Source organism: Macaca mulatta, chromosome 1 (genome assembly GCF_049350105.2).
Source record: "Macaca mulatta isolate MMU2019108-1 chromosome 1, T2T-MMU8v2.0, whole genome shotgun sequence".
Classification (NCBI taxonomy): domain Eukaryota; kingdom Metazoa; phylum Chordata; class Mammalia; order Primates; family Cercopithecidae; genus Macaca; species Macaca mulatta.
In genome coordinates, this window is record NC_133406.1 from 239,433,847 (window position 1) to 239,453,342 (window position 19,496).

The following is a 19,496-nucleotide window of genomic DNA, read 5'->3' on the forward strand; positions in this document are numbered from 1 at the left end:
CTGGGCTGGGTGGCCCGTGACCAGGGGTCACACCTGCTGGCTGGGGTGGCAGCGTCTCTGTGCTCTGGGCTGGGTGGCCCGTGACCAGGGGTCACACCTGCTGGCTGGGGTGGCAGCTGCAGGGCAGGTGGGTCCCAGTAGGGAATCGCGTCGCTGGGGCCGGGTGTGAAGCCCTCTGCAGGACTCTGTCCCCATCCCGTGCTGGATGCCAACCGTGCCCTGATGCCCAGCGCTTCCGTGACTGCCTGCATCACTTCCGAAGCCTGGTGTTTCCCGAGGCTCACGGGAGGTGGAATGCTAACGAACAGGTTTACTTAACACACGTTACTGCCGGGTGCGGCGGCTTCCGCCTACAATCCCAGCACTTTGGGAGGCTGAGGGGTGGATCTCTTGAGCCCAGCCTGGGCAACATAGTGAGACCCCATCTCACAAAAAATACAAAACACTACCTGGTGTGGTGATGCACACCTTTGGTCCCAGCTACTCAGGAGGCTGAGGTGGGAGGATTGCCTGAGCCCGGCAGGTGGAGGCTACAGTGAGCCATGATGGAGCCACCACACTCCAGCCTGGGCAAGGGAGCCAGATCCTGTCTCAAATGTTTTCTATATGTGAAATCTCAACTTTTTTTTTTTTTAATGGAGACAGAATCTTGCTCTGTTGCCCAGTGTGGAGTGCAATGGTGCCATCATGGCTCACTGTAACTGTAGGGTCCAGCCCTACTGGGCGTGTGGATTTTTTGCCTTGTGTGTGGAGATCAGAGATCGTAGAAATAAAGACACAAGACAAAGAGATAGAAGAAAAGACAGCTGGGCCCGGGGGGGACCACTACCACCTAGACGCGGAGACCGGTAGTGGTCCCGAATGCCTGGCTGCGCTGTTATGTATTGGATACAAGACAAGGGGGCAGGGTATGGAGCGTGAGCCATCTCCAATGATAGGTAAGGTCACGCGAGTCACGTGTCCACCGGACAGGAGGCCCTTCCCTGTTTGGCAGCCGAGGCAGAACGAGAGGACAGCTTATGTCGTTATTCTATGCATTTCAAAGAGTTTAGTACTTTCACTAATTCTGCTACTGCTATCTAGAAGGCGGAGCCAGATGTACAGGGCAGAACGTGAAAGCAGACCAGGAGCGTGACCGCGGAAGCACAGCGTCACAGGGAGACGGTCAGGCCTCCGGATGGCTGCGGGCGGGCCTGACTGATGGCAGGTCTTCCGCAAGAGGTGGTGGAGCAGAGTCTTCTCTAACTCCCCGGGGAAAGGGAGACTCCCTTCCTGGTCTGCTGAGTAACGGGTGCCTTTTCTAGGCACTGGCACTAGCGCTAGACCGAGGTTCGCTAAGTAGCGAGCGTCTTCCCAGGCGCTGGCATTACCGCTGGACCGGGGAGCCCTCTAGTGGCCCTGTCCGGGCGTGACGGGCTCACACTTGTCTGCTGGTCACTTCTCACCGTGTCCCTTCAGCTCCTGTCTCTCTGTGACCTGGTTTTTCCTGGGTTATAGTTGCAGAACAAAGATTATTATAATATTGGAATAAAGAGGAATGCTACAACTGTGATTAATAGTATATGTAATCATATCTATAATCTATTTCTCACATATTCTTATTGTGTATATTTTCTTTATTATACCGGAACAGCTTGTGCCCTTGGTCTCTTGCCTTGGCACCTGTGTGGCTTGCCTTGACCTCCTGGGCTCAAGGGATCTTCCAAACTCAGCCCCCTACGTAGCTGGGACCACAAGTGTGCGCCACCGTGCCTGGCTAATTTTTGTATTTTTTGTAGAGATGGAGTTTCACCATGTTGTGCAGACTGGTCTTGAACTCCTGAGCTCAAGGGATCCACCTGCCTCGGCCTCCCAAAGCGTTAGGATCATGGGCGTGAGCCACCATGCCTGACTAAAATCTCAACTTGTTTTTTTTTTTTTTTTTTGAGACGGAGTCTTGCTCTGTCACACCGGCTGGAGTATAGTGGTGTGATCTCGGCTCACTGCAACCTCTGCCTCCCGGATTCAAGTGATTCTCCTGCCTCAGCCTCCCAAGTAGCTGGAATTACAGGTGCCCACCACCACACCCAGCTAATTTTTGCATTTTAAGTAGAGACGGGGTTTCACCATATTGGCCAGGCTGGTCTCAAACTCCTGACCTTGTGATCTGCCCGCCTCGGCCTCCCAAAGTGCTGGGATTACAGGTGTGAGCCACCGCGCCCGACTGAAATCTCAACTTTTAGCGACCCTTGATCAAGCAGTGAAGGCGGTGCCCGTGGCGTGTTGTCTGCACTGGCCCAAAATAAGAGATGATGTTTGACCTGTTGGGCCGGGCATGTCTGGCCCTCTGTCCCTGTTTCCCGTAGAGGAATTGTGGGCCCCTCTGTTCTTGTGGTGTCACCAGTGGGGGCCGTCCTTGACCTGCCCCTGGGAGCACGGTGTGTCCCCTCGCCATGCAGACCACACTGTGGAGTCTTTTAATGAGGAGAGAAAAGCCCCTGAAAGGTTAATATTCTGCAGACACGTGCAGCACGTGGGCTCGGAAGAAGGCGTTTCCTGTGTGCGCTGGCAGCCTCGAGCTTCTCTGTGAGCGCATGCCCACGCCGGCCTGAGCGAGAGCGCTCTGGGTCTGAGGGAGCCGCTCTCCCTGCAGCAGGCGGGCGGGCAGGGCACTGTGGTCCTTTGCCATTTTCCCACGGCCTGGGGGTGTCAGGGTGTCTGGGTTGGGGGGTGCAGGGGGTGAGCAGAGCCAGCAGCTGCACCTGAGCCTCCCTGTGGGGGCAGCTCATGGCTGTGGCCCAGGGTACCCCAGGGCCTTGGTGGGTGACCCAGAGGGTGGGGTCCTCTTGGTCGTTTTCTAGAGGGAGTGTGGGGACTGAGTGATCCTGCCTGGGTGCCAGGCTAAGCTCATTTTAAAGGTGCCTGGGGATGGGAACAAGAAGCCACATCCTTCCCAGTTAGGCCCAGTTGCACTCTGTCCAGCCTCCCAGGGCTGCCTGTTTTCCTGCCTGTAGGGCAGAGTTGGAGGTCCAGCCTGTCCTGTCTGGAGTCACAGGGGAGCACATTGCTAGTGGGTGACACAGAAAATTTGGATGCCCTGCCTGTGAGGAGGGGTCTGGTAGCCCTGGGCAGGGGTCTCCTTGGCCAAGGCACCTGCCCACCCCTCCCCTTTGCCCCAAGCCTGGATTGAGGGGTGTTGGGGCTGCCTTTCCCAACCCATGCTGGATGCAGGTCACATCTAGGGCTCACCTGTGGGCGTCCGGCAGGGCTGGTACTGTGTGGGTGCTGTGCCATGTCCCCAGAGTCCTCCACCACCTTCACCAGCGGACACGGGGCTGGGAGGCTTCCACAGTGCGCTCTGGAGATGCCAGTCAGGCAGTGTCTGAGAGCCCAGAGGGTTCGGGGGCAGCCGGGGTCCCTGGTGGGTTCCCAAGCGTCATCCCCATCCCAGCCTGGTCTCCAGTGGCTCTGTCTGTGGGTGTGGCCTGGGGCTGGGGTCTCGGTGTGGCTGCCCTTGTGTCTGGCAAGAGGGGAGGGTCTGGAGCGTTCCGAGCTGTGCATCCGGGCCGGCATGTTGACCTTCCTGTTTCTTTTGGGGCCACTGTTAGCCTCCGCCAGGACCAGCGGCTGGAGGGTCTTCCAGCCCCACCTGGCCACCCCCTTCCTCTGGCCAGTGAGCCCGAGGGGTCTGTCGCCATGATCTGGCCTCACCTTTCCCCGGAGTGGGGCCCCAGCCAGGCCCGCCAGCACCCCCAGGACCCTGGGCTGGGGCGGTGAGTCAGGGCGGGGCACCCGAGAGGGCGCGGGGGGGCTTTGGCTGGCTGGTAGCTGCCCTCCTGGTGGCTGGCTGCAGAGGCTGGTGTGAGGGGAGCCGGGCTGAGCTCAGCTGGGAGGGAGGGCGAGGAGGCAGGCAGCTGTCTTCACGGTTCCCAGGATGAGGTGGACCTTTGGGGAGGCAGTGGGGGCAGGGCGGGTTCTGGGGAGGGGAGGCAAGGAGCAGAGGCAGGGGTCAGTGGGGGTCTCCGCCCCGTCTCCGCCCCTGGCCGTCGGGGCGCCCGGGGGCTGGCGGATCATCCAAGTGTGAGCCCCCCTTGAAGCCCGCGAGGTCTGGGGAGGAGGAGGCCAGGGGAGGATTTACTGGGCGGCGGAGTGAGAAGGCCAGAGAGGACTGGCTGGGAGCGGGGACCAGAGCGGGACCCCAGCGGGACCTGAGCGCCGTCGCGCCGCCGTTCCGGGCAGGTCCGCGCAGACATGCAGCGGCGGAGACTGGGCGCGCCCCTGGGCCTCGCCCCCGCGCGGGGGCTCTGAGCGCCGGCCGCCCCCATGACTGCGCCCTGGCGCCGGGACTCGCCGCGCTGAGCCGCCTCGGGACGGAGCCATGCGGCGCTGGGCCTGGGCCGTGGTCGCGGTCCTCCTCGGGGGCCTTGGGGCCCGGCCGGAGGCGCAGAGGACGCAGCAGCCTGGCCAGCGCGCGGATCCCCCCAACGCCACCGCCAGCGCGTCGTCCCGCGAGGGGCTGCCCAAGGCCCCCAAGGTACGCGGCCCGGACGCACGTAGTCCCTTGTGGGGCGACTTCGGAGCTCGGGTCCTGGGGCGTCATCCCCCAGCAGGCTCTGTCCCCGCCTGCTCTGCCTCGGGGTTGCCCTTTTTGAGGCCTCGGCCACAGTCCTGCCTTGGGAATCTGCTGCAGCCCAGCCGGGCCGGCCTCTGGGAAGCCCTCTCCTCCTTTGCAGCCCGGACCTGGCCCCCAGCTGGCCTGGGGTGGGTGGGTGAAGGGGGGCTTCCCGCAGGGGTTGGGGGCTACAGTTAACCCTTTGAAGCCTGGGCCTGCCACGCCCTGAGGAACCTGTTGCTATTAAGTTAATTGCTGATTTGGGGGTGGGGAGGGGCTCCGGCAGCTTGCTGGATGGTTTACCAGACCCCCTGGGAGCCCAGCGCCCCATGACTCCCGCGGCTGGAGACGCCATGGTGAGCCCGTCCCTTGTGCTTTCTAGGGGTCCTGTGTAGCCAGCACCCCCCCTTGCAGGTTAAGTCCTCAGGCCCCAGCCTGGCCAGGCGTCCTCACAAAGACAGAAGGTCCCGAGCTCACCTCAACCCCGGGGCTTCCTCTCTCCTGCTCAGGGTTTCTCCAGGGGTCTTGGAGGGCAGCCCTTGCCGCTGCCGTCGGGGGCCCCGGGACTGGGAGGGGACCCGCAGTTGCCGGAGCAGCCCCCACCCCCAGCCCTCACACCTTTGATGCTGGCCTCCCTCCTCCCAAGGCCGGCTCTGCCGCAGCCAGCCCGGCTGCCTCTCAGCCCACGCGGTCCCCCTGGAGCCCGAGGCCCCGTTTCCCAGATGGGCAGGCTGAGGAGGGTTGAGGCCCGGCTCTACCAGCTCAGGAAGAGTGGGCTCGTCCCCGGCTCCAGGGCCAGCCTGGCAGTGCTGGCAGGGCTGGAGCAGTGGGGGGGTCTTTAGCAGTCCCGGCCAGTCACCGGGGAAGGGAGGGGGCACCCCACTGCCCAGGGCCACTGCTCCAGAGAACCTGCAGGGTGGCAGCCTCCCTCGAAGGGTGCCGGCTGGAGGGCTGTAAGGTGTGTGCTCAGGCTGGCCCTCCAGGCTTCCAGGGTTGGGCGGTTCTCCTGCAGTCTGCTCTCTGCTGCCTCCGGCCCTCTGTCCCCAGACGGGTTGATGCACAGGCCCCTCCAGGGCGCCAGGTCCCTCCATCACACTGTGGGGGTGATGCCAGGAGAGCAAGCAGATAGTGGATGCCGGAGGAGTAGGGGTGGAGTTGGCTGGGGAGGAGTGGGGAGAAGAGTAGGGGGAGCAGGGGAGAGGAGTGGGGGAAGGAGGGAGATAAGGAGTCGCGGGGGAGAGTGGGGGGAGGCAGGGGGAGAGTGGGGGGAGGAGGGGGGAGAGTAGGGGGAGGAGGAGGAGGAGGGAGGAGCAGTGGGGAGGAACGGGATAAGGAGTCGGGGGAGGAGGGAGATAAGGAGTCGGGGGAAGAGTGGGAGTAGGAGGGGGGAGAGTGGGGGGAGGAGGGGGGAGCAGTGGGGGGAGGAGGGGGGAGCAGTGGGGAGGAACAGGATAAGGAGTTGGGGGAGGAGGGAGATAAGGAGTTGGGGGAAGAGTGGGGGTAGGAGGGGGGAGCAGTGGGGGGAGGAGGGGGGAGCAGTGGGGGGAGCAGTGGGGAGGAACGGGATAAGGAGTCAGGGGAGGAGTAAAGGTGAATTTGAATGCTCTTGGATTGTTTTTTCCCTGGGTGGGCCCAGGTCTGGGATGGGTTCACGCCCACCCTGCCTGTCCTCCACCCCCCATGGCAGAGGCCTGTCTGGTCCACTGGGAGGACCCACCTGCCATGTCTGGTCAGGAGGCGGAGGCTGAGGCTCTCCTCAGAACCCAGCCTCGCTGTGTCGGGCTAGGCCAAGCTCAGGACGGGACTGTGTCCCGGGCCAGGGTCCCTCGGCTCACCCTGCTCTGGGAAGGGGCTCTCTCCTGGCCAGGCTGCGCACTTCCTATCGCTTCCACCTGCAGGCCAGGCTGTCCCCAGCCCAAACCTCTTTAGCACATCTCCTCTGACTATGGGGGCTGGGGTGGCTTAAGAGAGGGTGATTGGAGGGCTGGAGAGGGTGGCAGGCCCTGTCTGACCCTTGCTTGAACTGGGTGGGCTGGCCCCAGCTGCCTGGACCTGAACCTGAGGACTGGGGTGAACTGGAAGGCAGAGGGTCCTTGGCGGGAAGGTCCGTGCCCGCTGCTCCCCTGTCAGCAGCCACTCTTGGCGTCTCTGGGACTCTCAGGCCGGTGGAAAACCCCCTCCTGTCCTCCCCACATCGTCCCGTCCGTGTCCCTGCCTCAGCCAGGACCAGGCCCCTGTCGGGCTCAGGGCATCAGGCTGTGGCTGCGTCCACAGAAGCCCTGCGTGTGTGCACTGCTGGTGCCCTTGGCATTGGAACGTCCAGGTTCTGAGTCCCCCAAGGGCAGCCATGGGTCTTTCTTGTGGCTGGTGATGCCTTCCCTGGGTCTGCCCTGAGTGGCCCCCGCTGCCCTGGGTTCCCAGCTCTCTGCAGGGCGCAGCGTCAGTGTGCTAGCCCCGTCCCGCCTCTTCAGCCATCCCAGGCCTCAGGACCTGAGCTCTCCGACGCCCACATGACATGGCTGAACTTTGTCCGGCGGCCCGACGACAGCGCCTTGAGGAAGCGGTGCGGAAGCAGGGACAAGAAGCAGGTGAGCCCCGCCCGGGCTGCCGCAGGGTCTGAGCCTGGGACAGGGTCCCACTGGGACACTTACCTCCTCCTTCTGTCTTCCCCCAGCGGGACCTCTTGGGTCCCCCAGGACCTCCTGGGCCCCCCGGCCCCCCAGGACCTCCAGGTGCAGAAGTTACCCCGGAGACTCTGCTTCGCGAGTTTCAGGAGCTGCTGAAAGGTCAGCCGCCCTGCACTGCCCAGAGTCCCGACGTGCCTGGGCCCCACGCTGACCCTGTTGGCGGCCTGTGCCCTCCTCCCCACAGAGGCCACGGAGCACCGGTTCTCAGGGCTCCTGGACCCACTGCTGCCCCAGGGGGTGGGCCTGTGGCTGGTGGGAGAGGCCTTTCATTGCCGGCTGCAGGGCCCCCGCCGGGTGGACAAGCGGACACTGGTGGAGCTGCATGGTTTCCAGGCTGTGAGTGGGGCCAGGAGCCCAGAGGGGGGCACTGGGTGGGGCCCCACAGGCAAGACGGGACCACACACACTGTCTGACACTCACGGGGCACCCACGTGAGTTGGGAGTTGGGAGGGGCTCGGAGGGCGAGGGGCTGCCTCGGGTGAGGGTTGGGAGGCCCTGGGGTCCCAGACCACACCTTATGCCCAGACCGAGGATGGGTCCCCGGTGGCCGGGAGGCAGGGAGACCCTCCTGGGTGTGGACTCGAGGGTCAGTCCTGTCGGTGCCCGTGGTGAGAGTGAGGGTCCTGGGGAGTCCTGCTCCAAGTGAGGGGCTGTTGGTTGCAGGCACCTTCCCCAGGCGGGGTCTGTGGGGTGGGGGCCAGGCCCTTCGCTGGCCGCTCACCCACTGCCCCTCACAGCCTGCTGCCCAAGGCGCCTTCCTGCGAGGCTCCGGTCTGAGCCTGGCCTCAGGTCGGTTCACAGCCCCCGCGTCCGGCATCTTCCAGTTCTCTGCCAGTCTGCACGTGGGTGAGCCGGATGGGGCTGGCTGTGCCGTGTGCTGTGACGGGGCTGGGGCTGAGCTTTCTGGGGGCGCCTGGCATCGCCAGCCCCGGGCACGGGTCCCATTAGAGATCTGCCCCCTGCCCCATGGGGGCCTTGGACTGGGCATGGGGTCCCTGCTGCACACCCGGCCTCAGGCCTCCCCTCCCCCAGCCCCAGCACCCACTCCTGGGCCTGTCCTGGGCGGTGTGCCCTGAAGCCCCTCCCCACTGGCCCCCACCCCGCCCCCCATGCACCACCCTCCCCAGGGCTGTCTCCGCAGACCACAGTGAGCTGCAGGGCAAGGCCCGGCTGCGGGCCCGGGACGTGGTGCGTGTTCTCATCTGCATCGAGTCGTTGTGCCAGCGCCACATGTGAGTGACCTCAACCCCCGCTTCAGGCGGCAGTCCCCGGACCACCCTTGGGCGGGGCTCACGGGCCACACAAGTCTCTGGGCCCCGGGGAGGTCTTGGCCCCCTGGACCTGCAACGCCTCCCCCTTGCCCTGTGGGGCTGTGTTCAGGTCCCTGGAGGCCGTCTCAGGCCTGGAGAGCAACAGCAGGGTCTTCACGGCACAGGTGCAGGGGCTGCTGCAGCTGCAGGTGAGGCCGGGCCTGGTGTGAGCAGGAGGGCTGGGTTGCACTCAGGGTGCAGACCTCTGGGGCCTCAGCACCTGCTAGCGCGGCTGCCGGGTGGCTGGGCTGTGGCCGCGGTTGTGACGTCCCCATGCTTCTTACAGGCTGGACAGTACGCTTCTGTGTTTGTGGACAATGGCTCCGGGGCCGTCCTCACCATCCAGGCGGGCTCCAGCTTCTCCGGGCTGCTCCTGGGCACGTGAGGGCGCCGAGGGGGGCTGGGCGAGGAGCTGCCGCCGGATCCCGGGGACCCTCCCACTGATGCCTGCGGTCACCACAATAAAGAGCACGCCGCCCTCGGTGTTGCCTGGATGTTTCACTGGGGGTGGAGGCCAGGCTGCCAAGGTTGGCAGAGGATGGGTGCGGGCAGAAGGGTGCTGTTCACATGAGAGCCTGGTAGTCTGAAGTACGGGCTGTGGAGCCTCCCTCGGGCCCAACTTGTCTGGCCTGGGGTTATGGTGATGGCCAGAGGCTGGGCTCTGCCCTGGCAGCCCCTGCAGGGGCAACATCAAGCCTGAGGACAGGGACCACTGTCCATGCCAGCACCACTCAGCTCTGCCCACAGCCTGTCCAGCCTTTGGGGAGGGCAGCAGGTCGTGGGGCACTGGAAGCACCAGAGGTTGGGGAGCAGCACAGTTCTGGGCCCTCGGGAGGCCTGCGTCCTGTGGGGGGTTCTGTGCAAGAGGACGTGCAGGCCACACACAGGACTGCGTGCTTGTGTGCCCTGGCCGCCGCCGGCGTGTGAAGCTGAAAGGCACCCCTGCGGGCTCAGGTGCACCCAGACGGTGCCGTGCCTGGGGCACCCAGGTAGAGCAGGGCTGGGACCAGTAGGCTTCTCCTCGCCTGCCCTAGGGACAGCCGCACCCTAACGACCAGGGCCCCTGGGGGGCTTCAGGGGCCAGAATTGCCTCTTGGAGGGTGGGATGGGTCCCATATGCTATCCCCATGCTGCTGCCCCCTGGCAGGTCCTGTGGATTTGGGCCCCGCCCCCACCCCATTTTGGCTCTGGCAAACCCAGACCGAAGAGTGCAAATCGGCCTCAGGACGTCTGGGCCTCTGCAGCGCTGCGGAGATGCCGTCTCTGGTTGGCATCCAGGGCCCTTGGTGGCTGGTGGGGTCTGGGAAGTTGGAAGAGGCCGGAGCCCACGGCTGTTACCCCTCCCCTGGGACCTGAACCTGCCTGGGGCTGGCAGAGAAGGGGCCCTCCCCAAGGCCTGCTGGGCAGTGAGGCAGGACAGCCCAGCCTGGCGACGAGGTGTGTGGGCAGGCGCCAATCAGCACGAGGTGGACTTGGCTGCTGACCCACCCCCACCTCTCTCCCTGGGCCCCCCAGGGTGGCGTCAGGGGCTGGGGCTGTCTGGAAGGGTCTCTGCTTCACTTGCCAAGGCTGTGGTCACCACCTGGGGATGTCCAGCCGGGCAAGGGCCGGTGTGGGGCACCATCCTGCGGCCCCCAACAGCTCCCACACCACCTTCCAAGTCCTGAGGCCCTGATGTGGGGCTGCGGGATACCAGGCCAGATGCAAGAGCCCCGGCTTGGGGCTCCTCTCTGCTCTCTGCTCCCCGCCTGTGAGCACGGCCTGCCCCAGGGCGTGGATCCAGAATGGGGGTCTCCCTTCAGCCCCTGCCCTGCTTGGCCACAGCACTTGGCAGTGCTCCCTTCCAGAGAGTCGGGCGGATGCCCATCCACATGGGGAACGGAGGCTGTGCCAGGCCCTCCTGGAGCTGGGTCAGCGGGACAGCCGTGTGGGGACCCCGAGGAGGCAGGGGCAGGAGTGTGGCCTGCACCTTCCCGGTTGGCGTGAGCCCTGGGCCACGGACTCCCCCGTTTGCTTCCAGTTTTCAGTGGCTCCTCCCCCACCTGGCGGGCCAACCCTGGGCAAGAATGGGCACCCAGGATCAGGCAGCACCCAGCCAGGCCCTTCTGAGCACCGCCTGGGGCCTCAGTATCCGGGAATGGGGGCCCTTTAGGTTCTTCAGCAGCAGCCAGTCCCCAGCCCCGGAGGTGGGGGCTGCGATGACAGACGGAGACGCCAGAAATGGGACCCAGGGCCGAGAGGAGACAGAGACGTGGAGGAGGGGGCGGGGTGGGGGCCGGGGCCCGGGTGAATGAGGGAGGGGCTGGGGGCTGGTGGGGGAGGCTGGGGGCTGGGATGTGGGCGAGGATGAAGGGGGGCCGGGGCTAGGGTGAATGGAGGGGGACGTCCTGGCGCTGGCACCACCTTTCTGGCCTCTGCCTTCTCTGCCACCTGGTTTCTGCCCCAGTTGGAGGTGATCCGCCACTTAGCCGCAATTCCCCTGGAATGTGCTGTCTCCAGCCCCTGTGACTGGGCACCCAGGAGCAGAAGAATGGACAGGTTGGGGTGGGGTGGGCGGCCTCACAGGAGGGTCCAGGCCCCCAGCCCACCCAGCCCAGGCTCCGTCCTCCGGCCCAGCCCAGCTGCACCCCTTCATTCTCTCTCAGCCTCGCCTCCTGGGCTGGACCCACACTGCAGTGTTTGCCATAGAGGGGACCCTGGACTCTTGATGGGGTGGGAGATGCCTGTCACTCACCCAGCCTGAGCGTGGGGTCCCCGGGGCAGGCGCAGGCCTGCCAGAGCTGCAGTTGCTCAGGGCCTGGGCTGGCTGGGGGACCCGGGGAGCCCAGGGAAATGGACCTCTTCAGGCCTGTGCCCCCTAGTTTGGGAGCGGGGGTACTGAGTGTCCCAAGCGTCTGGCGGCTTCCCGGACCCTGGCAGGAGCAGAGCCAAGGCAGCCAGCTCAGTGCTGGAAGGCCTCAGCCTGACCCCTGACCCCATGCCCTGAGCGGCGGGGAGCTGCCGGCTCCTCCATGACCTCCACCGGGGCTGACTTTCCAGAACTGCAGTCCGACCTGATGCTTGGCCGGCTCTGGGGGCGTCGGAAGCTGCTGCTGTGGGCTCCCTGCCATCCTGGGAGGGGCCGTGCCCGTTGTGGGGACACTCCCCCCACCAACCCTCCAGCTCCTGTACTCACAGGACCGGCCCTTCCCTAGAGCCCCAGCTGGACCTGCCAGGCCCACCCTGCCCAGGGCTGCCTGGGCTGGGTCGGAGCCAGTATTCCCAGCTCTGGTGCTGGCCTGGTCTTGAACGGACAGAAATGCGGACGGGAGCTCAGGGCAGCCAGAAAATCCTCTTGGGGCCAGGTGTGGCGGCCACCCCGAGGGGCAGCAAGAGCCGGGGAGGCAGGGCTGGGGGCTTCTGGCTGTGAGGAGGAGGCTGGGCCTAGCCCCGGCCCTGCCTGTCAGGTGTGGACACCACTGCCCATCTGTCCCTGGTGCCTCGAGGGCCCCACTCTTGGGGTATGTGGGAGATGTGGCTGCCCTAGCCTGGCCCCTGGCGGCACCTGGGTGTGGACTCTGGGGCTGCAGCCAGGGCAGGCAGGCACTGGAGGCCCAGCTTTGGCATCTGACTTCACCTCCCTCTCTGCGCCTCTGCTGCTGCTGCTGCCCCTGCTGCCCTGCCCCTGGGAGGGTGTCTGCTCCCAGGGCCCCCTGGGCTGCCTTCCAGCCTCTCTGGAGTAAGCTCAGGGCGTTCCTGGGGCCTGTCCCAGGCCACAGACCACACCACACGTTGTGACCACTGTCATCTAGGCCTTGGAACAAGCGTGGCCTGGGGGCATGTTGGGGGCATCTGGGGGGCGTGTGGGATCCAAACAGACCTGCCTGGCCTCCTTTTTAAAAATCTATGTGCCAGGTGCCCTGTGTTGGCCCCGGGTTGACAGCTGTGTGTCCCTGTGGCTGGTGTGTGCGTGCCCACATGTCTGCACGTCCGTGTGGGTCTCTGCCCTGGGACTGGGACTCTGCAGAGCCAGCAGCACGGCCCCGTGGGAGCAAACGCAGGGCGGCCGTCCAGAGCCCCAGGGCCCGAGCCCTTGGCCGGCCACTCAGTGCCTGCAGCAGGCGTGGCCGGGGTCCCTGGGGTCCAGGAGACCACATAGTCTTGGTCCCACCAGGGACAACACAGGGACCCACGGAGCTGTGATGGCTGCTGCGGCATTTGGGGCTCCCCAAACTGCGTGAAAGGGTCCAGGGAGGGGGCTCCCACACCCAGCTGGGGGCTGCTCAGCACACTGTCCTGAGGGGGAGCTCTTTCCTGCCTGCACAATGCTGCCCTGGGATCTGCTGTGCTTGGAGGCTGCTGGGGGCAGAGCTCGGCGCTGTGTCCTGGGGCCGTCGCTCACGGGCTGGGCTTGGCCAGTCTGCCCTTGGACTCCTAGTTCAGGCCACTCTGAGCTGTGGTGACCTCAGGGCCTGTCCCCCAGGGGTCTCCCTCAGCCTGACCCTGGAATGGCTGCGTGTCTGGGTGTGGGAACACGCCCTGGCCCTGCCTGTGCCTGCTGAGCCACCGGCGTGTCTGTCTGCCTGCGCATCTGACTGCTGCACAGGTGGGCCTGGCACCAGAGGCCTGGGGACAAAGGGTCTTTGTTTGGGAGGCCGGGGGCAGCCCCTGCTCTGGGGCAGTGACTCACGGGTGCCTCGGTGTGATGACAGCCGTGTGTCATGCGTGTGACCCAGCCCAGCAGGGCCTCCTGCCCACCGCACGCCCACGGCCCTCACGAGGGGGTGACGAGAAGCGTGACAGGTGAGGGCTGGGCAAACCCTGTCTCCACAGGGAAGCGTCTCCAGACCCCTCAGGCCCCCAGCCCACATGCCCAGGCCTCTCCCTGCCACACGGGTGTGCAGGACACCTCTCCGCAGCAGGAGGCACCACGGCCGGACTCAGGCCCTCTGGACGGGTGCTTTTTAGGCTGAGTTCAACTGTCCTGGGTCGGAAAGTCTGGGTGGGGCTGGTCTGCAGAGGCGGTCGAGGGTGAGGCACCGTGACCCTGTCACCCCGGTGGGGACTTGGGCCTGGCTCTGCTCATCCCTCACTCTCTCTCCGGTCTGAGGTGGGCGGCCGTGGGTGCAGGGCCCCTGGGGAGGCTGCGGCCGCTGAGACCTTCAGACGCCACCGGAGGGAGGGGCCAGGGCTTGGGTTTCCTTCTGCTCGGGTCACCGGGCTGGGTCAGGCCCCGGTCAGCGGGGAGGGGAGCTGGACTGCGGCCTTCCTGGGCTCCTGTCCTGCCTGCCCGGCTGGCCCTGGAAGATCTGTGGTGTTTACTCTGGGGGATGCAGCTGAGGAGGTCCCGGCAGGGCCACACTCGTAACCCCTGGCTTCTCAGCTGTGGGTGCAGTCTTGCACCCTGGCTAGCTGAGTTGAGGGGTCTTTGCGGCATCCATGGCCCCGACCAGGGCAGACTGCCTGAGCCCCAGTCCAAGGAGAGGCCTCGCTGGGCAACGCGACCAGAGCAGAGGCCGAGGCTGGATGGGTGGGGAGCACCTGGGGCCTTCCAGATCCCCCTTCCTGCCCCTCCCGCCTCCACCTCCCCTCAGCCCCTCGGCTGCAGTCGCCCCTCCTCGGACCACTCATCCACTGTCCACCTCCGCTGGGAACCCCGGTGAGGGAGGCTCAGACCCTTGGGGAGGGAGGCAGGGATGGGTCTCAGAGAGGCCTTCCGAGGAGGAGCGCGCAGCCTGGGACGGGGTGGGGCCAGATCTTGGTTCTTCTCCTTGCGTGGTTCTGACCTAGCCGGTGCGGTACATGTGGCCATCGGGGCAGGGTTGGTGGCACCAGTCTCTGGTAGGAAGGGTGCGGAGAGCAGGGAGGCCAGAGAGGGAGGGGCTGTGAGTGCTGGGGGCGGGGACCCACCCTGGCCCTGAGGGAAAGGAGTGTGGACACCCACAGAGGCCACCTTGATGGGGTGGCCTGGGCTTCAGCTCCCAAGGCTGTGGGAAGGTCCTCTGGGTGGGGGCTGGGAGGAGACCTCAAGGGGAGGCCCAGGGGTTTGGGCTGTGCCCCTCAAAAGCCTCTTGAGGACCCTGAGATCGGTCAGGCCCGTGGGATGGACCCTGAGATTGGCCAGGCCCGTGGGATGGACCCTGAGATTGGCCAGGCCCGTGGGATGGACCCTGAGATTGGCCAGGCCCGTGGGATGGACCCTGAGATTGGCCAGGCCCGTGGGATGGACCCTGAGATTGGCCAGGCCCGTGGGATGGACCCTGAGATTGGCCGGGCCCGTGGGATGGACCCTGAGATTGGCCGGGCCCGTGGGATGGACCCTGAGATTGGCCGGTCCTGTGGGATGGACCCTGAGATTGGCCGGGCCTGTGGGATGGACACAGAGGTCTTTCCCCTCAGCCCACAGTGGGAGAGGGAGACCCCAGCGCACTCCAAAGTAGGAAACCAGGAAAAAGAGCCAAGCCCTTCCCAGGCCCCTGACGCCAGGGAGCAGCCCCCGTGGAGCTGGAAACTCCTCTTTCACTGGCTGTCGGTGGGCCCAGGAAGCAGGGTCTGACGTGAACAAGGGGCCTCCTCTCTTCTCCGGGCCCCGCTCTGTGTGCGGAGGGCTGGGCGCGTGGCTGTCTCTGGCCACTAGCTCCCCAGGATTCCGCAAGCCATCTGGGCAGCTGGGGCTTCCATTCCCGCACTGTCAGCCGGTCTCACGGTGCCACAGCTGGGGAGCCTGGGCAGGTGGGGCCACAGGAGGGCCGTGCCCCTCTCAGACTTGAGGACTCGGAGCTGGGACAGGCGGCCAGGGAGAGGGCAGAAGAGTCTGGGGTGACCCAGGCCGCAGGGGCAGCCCTGCTGCAGGCTGGACTGATGAACGCCTTCCGGGAACAGGGTGTGTGCTGAGCCCCAGGAGAAGATCTGGGCCCAGTCAGTGCTGGGCGTCTGTGACACCGCAAGGTTGCAGGAGCCCCTGCCCGCGTCTGCACCGAAGAGTGCCAGGCACAGGCAACCGGGCTGGCACCCTGGGGCTGCTGGACGGGGTGTCTTCCCTCGCAGCCCTGGAGGCCATGCTCCTGACTCTGGGTAGAGCCCTTTCTCACCTGGTGGGGTGCTGGGGGGTCCTCAATCCTCGGCCTGCAGAGGCGTCGCCTGGATATCAGTCTCTGTGGCCACACAGCGGCTTTTTCCGGGCCTATTCTGATAAGGACACCAGTTCCGTCGGAGTAAGGCCACCTCAGGACCTCGTCTTAATGCGATTCCACCTGCAGTGACCTGACTTCCAGACAAGGTCAGTTTGTGTATCTTTTAGGGGGCACAATTCAGTCCCTTAACAGGAGCCTTGACCGCCACGATCCCAGCCAGGCACAGGTGGGCAGGTGGAAACCTGGAAGCCTCGGGTGGGGGCGCCTCCAGACGCAGGTAGCACTTTGCATTTTGGGGGCGACCACCCAGGCCACAGGCCCTGTGGTTACCCAGGGCTGGCCCAGAGAGCTGGAGCCAACGTCAGGTGCCTGCGTACCAGTCGTGGGGGGCAGAGGGGCAGGACCAGGGTCCCCAGGAGGGCAGAGGGGGGTGCTCTCCTCTTGGCGGATCCTGAAGGGACCAAAGCCCACCCTCTTGGCTTGACCTGCATTCCCTGCCGGCCATGTGCCTCCTGGGGGCTGTGTGCGTGCGTCTGCGCCGTGCCTGCCCAGCCCTGACACCGTCCCCTCCATGGTGGGCTCTCGGGGCCGCCAGAGGAGAAACATCCGTGTGGCTGAGAAGAGTCGGTTGTTTTGTATCCCAGGTTCCCACATGGAAATGAACTCGGTGACTCCCCATCACCCGAGGGCCTCCTGGTTTGGCCCTGGTCTCCGGGAACTGAGTACCCGGGTGTGTGGGGAGCTGTACAAGCTAAGACCAGGAAGGGACGCCTGGGGGAGGGGATGCCACGGCACGTCCACGGTCGAGCGGAGTCGCGGGGCAGGGAGACACCAGGGAGCAGGGAGGATCTACAGGGCAAGTTCGAGGTGAGACCAGAAAGAGCTGTAGCTGCCCCGGCTCTGGGAAGCCCCCAGCCCTCCCGAGGCCCAGCCTTCAGCCCACATGTCCTCTGAACCCGTTCACCACAGCACGGCTGGGGAGGGTCCGCCCAGGGCAGGCTTTGTTCTGACATGAAATTTAATGTCTTAGGCTGAAAAACACCAAATTTCCATTTTTTTGTAGGGCAGAAGTGGTTGCAAACTGGATTTTTAGACTTCCTTGGGAGTCTTGGACATTTGCACTGTTTTCCACAGGGGTCAACTCTTTGGAGCCACGAAGAACTCGGCAGTGCAGGCCAGAGGTGTGGGTGTCCAGCCCTTGGTTCGAATCCCGCTCTCCACTGTCCATGGGATCCTCAGCAAGCCCTCTGGCCTCTCCAAGCACACACAGGGTTCCTCAAGTAATTCCGAACTTCAGAGAAGGCATCCCAGGTAAAATCGAATGGCAGGGACCTGGGACACCGCTGTGATGGGCAGCCCCTGGGCTCGAGTCTGCCACCCCATGGGAGGGCAGGGCCCCATCCTGCTCACACCGGGGTCCCCAGCCCTGGATCCTCACGAGTCCGTGTCCAAGAACAAACTGTGCACAAAGGGAGGTCAGTCTTGTATTCAAGGTGGCCCATCGGAGCTCGAACTCATCTGCCTGACCTAGGGACGCCTCCAGTCCCACCCTTTCCTGTTGGAGGTGGGAGAATCACTGTGCAGGTCGCTGACCCACTGACCACAGATCATCACTCCCCTCCACCCCAGCTGTTTCATCCTGAGACCACTGCTGCCTTCAAACAGAAATAACCCAAACCTGCTCCTAAACCCACAACAAGGCTGACCCAGAGCCTAATCCAACCCTCAGCCGAGCCTGACCCTGATGCTCCAGACTGGACCCCAGACCGGCCCCGGCTCCAAAGTGGGACAACAAAGATCACAGCGGGGACCACCCAGGTCCCCAGACAGAAAACCCATGTTGGACTTCAGGGGGCTCATGGTCACCCCTTGTCCTGGGGCAGCTTTATTTTATTTTGGCAAGGACCGCAGTGTTCACTCTTCTCGTTAAATGAGGGGATTCCAAGGAGGTGTTAAGGTAGGCGAGAGGCAAGCCGGGTGCCCGCTGGTCCTGTTTTCTTAAGGCGGAATTGGAACCGCATCAGCTCTCCGGGGTTCGGTTCCTGGAACCTGGGGTGGAGTCTGAAATAAAGCAGCGCCACGCACCCACGGGAAGCCTTAAAAGGAAAATCTCTTCAGAAAGAAACAATGAGTCCAATGACGTGTACACTGAAAAGATAAACGGCCAGTTTTAAAGTTCTCCTGCCTTTAAACACACGCAGCAGCGGGGCCGACGGTACAGGCACCAAGTTCTGACATAGAAGTGTTTCCTGAAACCATGTAAAAAACCCGAGACCTTCACATTGCCAACTTACACTCACATCGACACAAACTTACAATATTTATAAATAAGTTACAAGCAAACACTGAGTTATATTTACCACGAAGTCACTGGACAGAGACCAAAATCCCATGAAATCGGACTGATGTGAAATCACGTTAGATCTGAGACACGTACATGAAAAACGCCACTGATAAGAGACACGGAAGATCGGGGCCCAGCCCCGTGAGCCGGCTGCGGACAGCACGGGGGTCAGCGTGCGGCCGGGCCCCGCTTAGGCTCGCTAAGGTCCAGGAACCGGCACCTCCACCTGGACACGGCGCGCTGTCCCGGCAACCCCCAGGGGTCTCCCAAACGCAGGCCGGGGAGGCAGCGACCACGGGCGTGGCCGCGGGACGGGGGCCCTGGGGCCCGGGCATGGCGCGCTCTCGACATCTGCCCCAAGGCGCCGCTGGGTGAAGCGGGTGCCCCGGAGGGCCGGGCCGCGGCGGCTCAGGGGATGCCCTCCCTTCTCTGGCAGCACTGCGAGGGCGGCGCGGACCAGTCGTACACGTAGGACAGGCGCAGCTGCACCTCGCGCTTGCACAGGCGGCCCTCGCGCGCCAGCGTCGCGTGCTTCTCCAGCATGTCCTCCAGGCTCTGCTTGTGCGTCACCAGGTACTGGTTGCTGCAGCCACGGGACCGGTACTCGGTGTCGAAGCGCGGGTCGTGCTCGCGCTGCACGTCCACCGGCGCCAGCCAGGCGCCCAGAGACACGTCCTCGCTGTGCCAGGCGCGCAGGTAGTCGCGGCTGAGGCGCAGGTAGCGCACCAGGTCTGCCGAGAGCACGTAGCCGCCGCCCAGCGCGTAGGGCAGGTAGTAGTCGCAGAGCTGCCAGGCGGCCTCGCGCCAGCGTCCCCCGGGCTTGACGCGGCCGCGGCCCGAGAAGAAGCCCCAGTAGAGGCGGCGGCGGCGCGCGGGGTCGCGGGCGCGCAGCTCCGCCAGCAGCGCGTCCAGCCGCGCGAAGGAGTCGTCGTCCGCCTTGAGCACGAACTCGAAGGCCACGTGCTCGTCCAGCCAGGCCAGCATGGCCAGCACCTTGGCCGTGAGGTTTTCGTAGGCGTCGCGCAGCGCGGGCAGCAGCAGCAGGTCCCCGTGCCGCGCCTGCTCCCGCTCCAGGGCGCGCCGCTCCTCGGTGCCCAGGCCGGCCGTGCCCACGGCGAAGCGCGCCCACACGTCGCCCGGGGCCCCGCGCCGCGCCAGCCACGTGCTGCGGATCACGCTGCGGCGCTCGGCGGCGCGGGGCGCGCTGGCCACCAGCACGGCCAGAAAGGCGGCGGCGCGCGCGGGCGCGGGGGGCGGGGGGCTGCGGCCCGACGCCGTCCTGGGGCCCCCGGGCTCGCCCGCGCAGCGCGCCAGGTACAGCAGCGCCGCCCCGCACAGCGCCAGCGCGCCCAGGCCTAGCGCCGCCCGCCGCCGCCACGCGCGCCGCAGTAGCTTCATGGCGCCCGCGCCGGGCCGGCGGCCCAGGCCGGACGAGCGAGTGCGCAAGCGCCG

General features: G+C 65.2%; 3 protein-coding genes across 5 annotated transcripts in view; 2 read left to right on the plus strand and 1 right to left on the minus strand.

Moving 5' to 3' along the window:
• Positions 1-7,179, plus strand: part of UBE2J2 (ubiquitin conjugating enzyme E2 J2) — a 27,338-nt gene extending 20,159 nt beyond the window's left edge. Inside the window, exon 9 of the transcript XR_013410243.1 lies at positions 7,013-7,179. The gene's annotated coding sequence lies outside the window, so the exon portion shown is untranslated. The remainder of the gene's footprint in view (positions 1-7,012) is intronic.
• On the plus strand, positions 4,079-9,190 carry C1QTNF12 (C1q and TNF related 12). Of its 3 annotated transcripts, none has more exons than XM_015139805.3 (8): positions 4,079-4,513; positions 7,063-7,179; positions 7,266-7,377; positions 7,463-7,614; positions 8,016-8,124; positions 8,420-8,510; positions 8,659-8,737; positions 8,875-9,069. In XM_015139805.3, the coding sequence occupies exons 1-8, from the start codon at positions 4,358-4,360 to the stop codon at positions 8,971-8,973; spliced, it is 915 nt and encodes a 304-aa protein (XP_014995291.3). In that variant the 5' UTR covers positions 4,079-4,357; the 3' UTR covers positions 8,974-9,069. The 3 variants fall into 3 exon arrangements, with proteins under 3 accessions (XP_014995291.3, XP_028697451.2, XP_028697452.2); XM_028841618.2 differs by having other exon boundaries at positions 4,080-4,513; positions 8,406-8,510; positions 8,875-9,190; XM_028841619.2 differs by having other exon boundaries at positions 4,080-4,513; positions 7,266-7,614; positions 8,406-8,510.
• An 8,366-nt stretch (positions 9,191-17,556) lies between these two features.
• On the minus strand, positions 17,557-19,484 carry B3GALT6 (beta-1,3-galactosyltransferase 6). The gene has a single exon (XM_001092028.5). The coding sequence runs from the start codon at positions 19,440-19,442 to the stop codon at positions 18,453-18,455; it is 990 nt and encodes a 329-aa protein (XP_001092028.4). The 5' UTR covers positions 19,443-19,484; the 3' UTR covers positions 17,557-18,452.
• Between the last annotated feature and the right edge of the window lie 12 nt (positions 19,485-19,496).